Source organism: Malaclemys terrapin, chromosome 13, assembly GCF_027887155.1.
Source record: "Malaclemys terrapin pileata isolate rMalTer1 chromosome 13, rMalTer1.hap1, whole genome shotgun sequence".
Lineage (NCBI taxonomy): Eukaryota > Metazoa > Chordata > Testudines > Emydidae > Malaclemys > Malaclemys terrapin.
This window is the reverse complement of record NC_071517.1, coordinates 7,643,408-7,650,954: the sequence shown is the minus strand read 5'-3', so window position 1 is coordinate 7,650,954 and position 7,547 is coordinate 7,643,408. Positions and strand designations below refer to the sequence as shown.

Below are 7,547 nucleotides of genomic sequence, written 5' to 3'. Positions count from 1 at the left end.
ATGTTTGGTTGAGCAAGGCAAGTGCTGCATCAGATGTTGAAGAATGCACTTCAATCTCTTCTACAGGGTAAGGATTTTTTAGTTCCTATTATGTCAACTTATTTCCAAGAAGACGACATATCCTCTCACCTGAAATCCTTCTCACTTTTCAAACAGGCCACAAAGCTTCTCCCTCCACTCCCCGCAATCATCTTCCCTTCCAATACTTGTACCAGTTATTTCTGTGTGCTGTGAGGCAGCCAGGCTCACGACTCTGTCCCCCAGCTTGTTCTGCAATGTGGGAACATCCCTGTTGAACTATTTCATTCTTAGCCAGAGTCAAGGGCAGAGTCAGTCTTGCACCGAGAATGAGCTTTGACTGGCTTACCCCCTGGGAATGGAGGCATTTGAAAAGCTGAATCCTTTTGTTTGCCTACCTCCAGATGTGTCCACTGATCAGATATATACACACACACTTTATCTTTAGAGAATGTGGAGACTTGGGAAATGTAAAGGTGAAGTTAAAAGCACCATTTGAAGAAGAAATATTGCCCGTGATCACTGAATGGTTCAGAATGATTTAGGGTGAATAGTGGGGCTGCTGAACTCATGACCTTTGTTCAGTGCATTTCGCACAGCTGGGGATTTTATATTCACGGAAATAGAAAATTTCTAGAGTTTTAAAATGTGGGTAGACGAGGCTCTTTCTTCAGAGAAAAACTTACAAGAGTGTAGAAAGGAGAATGCACAGAAAAGAGTTCGCACCAGACCCTGGTGGGGATGGGAATGGATTGTAAGGGTATGATTTGACTTTTTTGTGAATCTGTGGGCCCCACCACCTTTTGAAAATCAGGTCCTGGAAGTCCCAGATTGGGACTATCCCAAAAACAGAGGAACACAAAATTAGCAAATACTTCCATAAACTTGGCTGTATGTCACCATGTCCACAAAGAGTCTGATGTGGACTCCTCAGTGAAAGTGTTACGGATCGGCATTTGCTTTTACTAATGAATGAATATGCTGCAGTATTCAGAACGACTCATGGGCAAACCTCAAGAGGGTTGGGTTTGGGTTGGGAAAGCTGCTGGAAATAACGCAGCTTTTCCCAATGTTACCCAACCACTTAACTGGAAATCTTGTGTGTGAGCACAGCATCTATCCCGCGATGATTAGGACTTCTGGTTTCAGAGATACTATGAGAATATTTTTTTTCTTGCAGTATGTTGTCTTGTGGTAGCCTTCCCAGCTACAACTAGGGTGTTAAGAGAAGTGTGAAGTGTCAAAAATAATTTTAACCAAATTTCATCATCCCACCTCCTTCCCTCCACCCCCTCTCATCCCCACTCCCCCAAATTCCTAGTTCAAGTTCATTTAGAATGCTGGACAAAAGTTTACAAAAAATTTATGTCCAGGGCAGGGTCATCAATCCTAATTGCGGGTTGCTAAAAATTCACTTGAAGTTGTGTCTCAAACAGTATAACCAAACTTTTCTGTGAGGGACTATGAGAAGCCTTGTCTCAATTTCCATGTTCTGACAAGTTGAACATCTGATTAGATCTGGTTGGCCAGCGGAACTGGAACTGATGAGATAAGAGTCCATGTCACTACCCAGTGAAATAGTCTCCGGGGTTAGAATCTTTCTACTTAAAGGGATACTGACAAGATTAAAAATATATACCCATTTTACCAGAAAACCCACACTTTATAAGTATTCAGCCCAAAGAATTTGTAAATTAAAATCTATATACCTTCTCCACACATTTAAAACATTTTATTTAAAAATAATAGTAAGTACAGTATATGTATTTGTGATTATATGGGCAGAACTGATGCACATTGGAAATAATACTTTTAGAACTGCAGATAGAAGTATAACCTCAAGGGACATGGTAGATTAGCCCTTGTGGATATGTGACCTATACAGAAAGAACAGAAAAAGAAATGCTAAAATGTTCTATTACTAAAAATGAACAGCATGTGAAGTGACTGCTATTTTCATCCCTATTCTGTTTGGAATGAGAAATAGGAAGAGATGGTCGAATAACTCCATGTAGCTTTTTTCGTCTCTTAATACTGAATGCTGTGTTTTCTGGCTAGGATTATTTCAGAGAACCTGATTATTAATATTAATACTGGGGTAGCATCTAAAAATCCTAGAGATCAGAGCTCCATTGTGCCCAGTACTGTCCACACATAAAACAAAAGGAGATTGTTACCTTCAGTGTTGTGGGGTTTTAGCTTACTCCTAGAGTAGTCAAATTGATTTCAGAGGGATTACTCATGGAGTAAGAGACTACACAACAGCCTGCTGGTGGAAAAATTTTGAATGAAACATGGTCTGGTTGGGAAACTGGGTTTTGTCAAAATCATAAGAACATAAAAATGGCCATACTGGGTCAGAATAATGGTCTCTCTAGCCCAATAGCCTGTCTTCCGACGTGCCCATGCCAGGTGCTTCAGAGTGAACGAACAGAACAGGGCAATTATTGAGTGATCCAGCCCCTGTCATCCAGTCCCAACTTCTGGCAGCCAGAGGCTTAGGGACACCCAGAGCATGGGGTTATATCCCTGACCATTTTGGCTAATAGTCATTGATGGACTCATCCTCCATGAACTTATCTAATTATTTTGTGAGCCCAGTTGTAGTTTTGGCCTTCACAACATCTGCTGGCAACAAGTTCCACAGGTTCACTGTGCGTTGTGTGAAGAAGTACTTCCTTATGTTTGTTTTAAAGCTGCTGCTTATTAATTTCGTCAAATGACCCCCTGTGTTTCTTGTGTTATGTGAAGGAGTAAATAATACTCCTTTATTCCCTTTCTGCACACCATTCATGATTGTATGGACCTCTGTCATATCCCTGCCAACTTCAGTCATCTCTTTTCTAAACTGACTAGTCCCAGTCTTTTCAACCTCTCCTTATATGGAAGCTGTTCCAAACCCTTAATCAACATTTTTCTCAGGAAAAAAAATTTGGCTTTGGCTGTTTTTCATTGGGGGAAAATCAAAATGAAATGAAATCTTTATTTCAGTTTGACCCAAAGAGAAACATTAATATATCTCTACATCTGCCTGATACACCCTAGTGACTCATGGGAGTTGGAGTCCCAGGTTGTTCGTGTCCCTATTCTGCCCTATGGGCCTTCCTCTCTTGCCAGACTACATATCCCACCAAAGTGTCCCCATGTTGAAATTCCATTTTCCAAACCACTCTACTCAGTGTGAATATGGGTTGAGGATTATGACCCAAAAAACTCCAGGGCTACATGCCCCTGGAGCTCAATGCCCCGTGCTTAGAGAATGGAGATCTAAATAATGCCAGAAATTGGCACAAGAGCTTAGGTTCTAAGGGAAAATGATCTGTATAAAAACAAAAGTTAGGACAGCCAAGTTGCTAAGAAGTGCCCCTGAAGCTGAGGGGTTCTGTGGACCAGGTGTAGATGTACTGTACAAATATACATGTGTGGTTCTGCAAGCTTGACCCTCACATTAGAAAAGGGCTCATACTTCAACCTGAATCAGTTTTTGTTTCCAAACAGTCACTGAAAGAAGGTGATTTAAAAGAAACAAACACACCAAAAACGACCTTCACACTGTCAGCTTTCTTTTCAATGGCCATGAGTTTAGAAAGACAACCTACATCTAACTCTTGATTTGAAAGGGAATGATTTTTTTAAACTACAGCAAACACAAATGAGGACTAATGTCTAACTCTTACTTTATTAACACAATAGGAAAAAATTCTGGGGAATTGCACTTGGAAATACATTGACTATAATATGTGTAAATTAATAAGCACTTAGTATGACACATTGAGACAGAATGCTTTTCTTTAATGTGATTTTCTACCTCTATCATAGCTAATAAAATGATTTTAATTATTAAGAAATCTCAAAAAGGTAGGAAATTTATTGTTTGAAAGCATAAAGATTTATGTAAAAAATTCTCTTCAAGATGTTTAATAACTTCACCTACTCCCACCCATCCCTCTTCCTCAAAAAGTTCTGTATTGGAAAGTAGATAAGAATTTTCCCTCCTGTTCAAATCAGCATTTGAAAAATTAAAAAAGCTATTAATATCTTTCCCCTTAATGCCTTAGAATTCCCTACATTCCATTCTAGTCAGCTCTCAGGGTGAAATTCACCCCAGTACAGAGGACTTAAACAAGGATCCTAGCAGAGTTTTAGCGCCACATAAACTCTTAAAGAGGAATTAATGCACCGATCTGCTTTAATTGGATTACTTGCAAAATTAATCATGTGTTTAAATGCTCGATTGAAGCCTAAATGGGATTTAAAGGGGACAAGGAGAGGATTCTTTAAAAATTGGGATTGTACCTGATTTTCCTTCTTCATGATGGTGTGAGACGGCCTGAGCTGTTTGTGGATTTTGTTGTTGGTTTTTTATTTTTTATTCTTGTCGTTTGGACTGCCAAGGCCGCTCCTACTGGAATTTTGTAGGACTCAGCTCAAATGTACTGGGAAATTTTGTGCCCTAATTGAAAGATTGAGGGATGTTCAACCTTTAACAAAGACATCCTTTACGTAAAATATCACTTAGTCATGGACGTTAAGTAGGGATTCACAAACAAAGCATTTTAAACAAGCTGGCTGCGGACTCCAACCCTCAGTTGTTTAACTTTTTGGCTCTTGTGATGTTATTTCACCAGTCCACCATTCACCATAGAGTTTTCAGGGCAGACAAGACCTAGGGTCAACTCTACACTTAAAACGCTTGCGTTGGTGCAGCTGCGCCGATGCAGTGCTTTAACGAAGACGCTGTATGGCGACGGGAGAGAACTCTTCTGTCGGCGTAGTTAATCCACCTCCCTGAGAAGTGGGACACACTGGTCTCATGTAAAAATGAAATAGGAATTTAAAAGCAAATATTTCAGCCCTTTTTAGAAAAATCATAAAGAAGCAAATAACAACCCCCTCAAACCCACAAATCCACGTTTTTCCCCACCGTAAGTTACGTTCAGGGTCCGGTGGGCCTCTCTGCACTTAGTGAATTCCATCATTCCAGAATAAATTACATTACTTTGAACCACAGTTTCAGCATAAAAACAACTGCAACTTGCACCCCGTGGTGCTTTTCCATGATAAAAAGTTTAATAAATATCTAGTAAACTGCAATTATTTTTGTTCTATCTTTTAAAATTGTCATTACATGACCTATAAGTCTGCATTTTGCAGAAATGTTCACCACTCTGAATAGTAGATTGGATCAGTAGATTAGCTTTCCCTTTTCTTACACACGTAGCCTAGATACCTTAACTTGCGCTAGCATTAGTGTTGAACTTGTGAAGCGTCAAGGAAAAAAAGTAATGTGCAACCCTTGTGGAATCTTCAATTTCACAGGTATTGGTTCCTACAGGCCCAGCTCTGTTTCCTGTTCCTGCAACACGTAGCGTATAGGAAACTGATCCTGAGAGGTCTGGTGCACCCTGTACATGCAGGAAGCACTCAGCACCTGGCAGGATCAGGCACTAGGTCTATTAGCAATGAGACGATTCAAGTGTTCTAAACTTTAGGCAAGAAATAATATTTGCAAATACGTTTGAGCAGCTTCCGCTTTAACTCCGCACCATTTCATTTATTTTAGAATGCATCCACCCTAAGCTCACTGCTTCATCTGCATTGGCTCCATCAGCTCCTTGGTTCTATTGCACAAGGAGCTAACAGTGGAGGCAGTACTGACCCTTGTAGCTCGCCCACTGTAGAATGCTGCAACATGCCGTACATTGGTGTGCTACAGTTCAATTAGCACAAGATGGCTGCAAATAGTTTTGCCTTCTAGATTTTATTTTCTCAAGGAGGCAGTTGCTTCTGAGACAGACCTCTGCTCTCTCTCCCCTGTGTGAAAGGAAACTGGATCGTAGTTTTGAAGAGCTGCATTAGGCTCCGTTTGTGATAAGCTTTGGACTTGGCCATGAATTATGATTATTTTAAGAGACTTTATTTAAAAAAAATCACATTGCAATTCTTCTGTAATTCTTTAAAACGTCCTGGTAACTAACTCTTTTCCAGTTTCTCTGACACATTGTATACATTACAAAACTGCAGGGAGGTGAGTTGCTTTCACTTTCTTGTGACATCAGGAACTTTAATGAAACAAACTCCGAATAGCTTTTAAAACAGCTATGAATGTACAATATCTTTAGGCCATTCCAGTATTCCAAGGCCTCCGTTTGCTACCCTAGCACATGTCCTGTTTTGAGAAGGATTTTAAATTGCTCCTTCTCTTTTTTGAAGGCTCTATTCTGTTTTGACACTTTGAAAAAGAAAGAGAGAGAAAGCAAACCCTTCAGACAGGTGTCGTTCTCCTGTTAACCATATTGATGTGGAGTCCTTCTTTAAATTCCTTCTGAAGAAAGTTGTGGACCTGCAGAAAGCTGGCTTCTTGGTCCGCATGGTAACTGGCTGCAGTTGTAACCTTCAAGGGCTCTCTGGACAGAGTGTACATGGAAATTTCATTCATAGGGATGGAACTGGCAATCTTCATGCCAACTGGAGAAACGTCCCTAGACGGAGAAGGCTCTGTCGATCGAGAGCTTGATCTGGATCTCCTCCTCCTGTATCTATAGCTTGGCATCCTGGCATAAGGGGAAGAGGAAGAAGTCTTAAGGAATTCCCTCTTGGTTTTAAATCTCAACTCTTTGTTTTTCTCAATGTAAATGTTCACTGCCAGTACTCCTATGGTTTCAGCCACAATAAAAGACAAAGCTCCAAAGTAAAAAGACCAGCCGTAGTTGTAATGGTTCTTTTTGTCCTCATCTCGCTTGTCACTTGGGTCACCTGCATTGCTGGATATATAGACAATGATCCCTATGATATTACTTAGTCCTGGAAAAAGAAACAACAAATTAGTCTTTACGGGTGGGAAGGCAGAAACTCAAACAAAATTGCCCTCTAGATCAGAAAACTTAAAATTGCTACAAGGCAAGATTTCATTTATTTATAGTAAAACAATATATCAGCAGTCATAAACTTAAAAACAAACCCAAAAGTTTGTCTGTGGAGAGGCATAAAAATATCTACTAGAAATTAGAGACATGATCTCACTGAATAGTTTATAATAACTCTTAGAAAGCCTGAGCCAACGCTCACTGAAGTCAGTGGAAATATTTTGATTGACTTCAGTGAAATTTGGTTCAGGGATACGTAGGACTTTTCATACCTGGATCTCAAAGTGCTTCACAAAGGAAGAAAAGTATCATTTTGCAGATGGGGAAAATGAGACACTGAGATCTACGCAAAATAACATAGCAGGGCAGAATCAGGAACAGAACCCAGATCTCTAGACTCTCATGCCAATGGCCCATCCATTGGGTCACACAGTCTCACAAGTTGCTTGCATAGTCCCACTAACTTTGATGGAGCAGGACTGGCCCATAGTTCTTTGTTAATGGTGACAGAGCAGTGACAAGTCAGTACTGGCTAATGTGGTTTAATGGCCTTATAATATTCAGAAGTGGTAATAAAGATACATTGTGAGCCCAGGGCTATAGCTGTTCACCTTGATCAAAATAAATTATCCTCCATCTTGATGGATTTTTCATCGAAATGCT

At 40.1% G+C, this 7,547-nt stretch overlaps 1 protein-coding gene across 1 annotated transcript in view; it reads right to left on the bottom strand.

The window, feature by feature from the left end:
* Positions 1-1,789: 1,789 nt before the first annotated feature.
* CACNG4 (calcium voltage-gated channel auxiliary subunit gamma 4) overlaps positions 1,790-7,547 on the bottom strand; it is a 61,102-nt gene continuing 55,344 nt past the window's right edge. Inside the window, exon 4 of the mRNA XM_054046720.1 lies at positions 1,790-6,822. Within this exon, the coding sequence (XP_053902695.1) occupies positions 6,284-6,822 (539 nt within the window). The 3' untranslated portion in view covers positions 1,790-6,283. The remainder of the gene's footprint in view (positions 6,823-7,547) is intronic.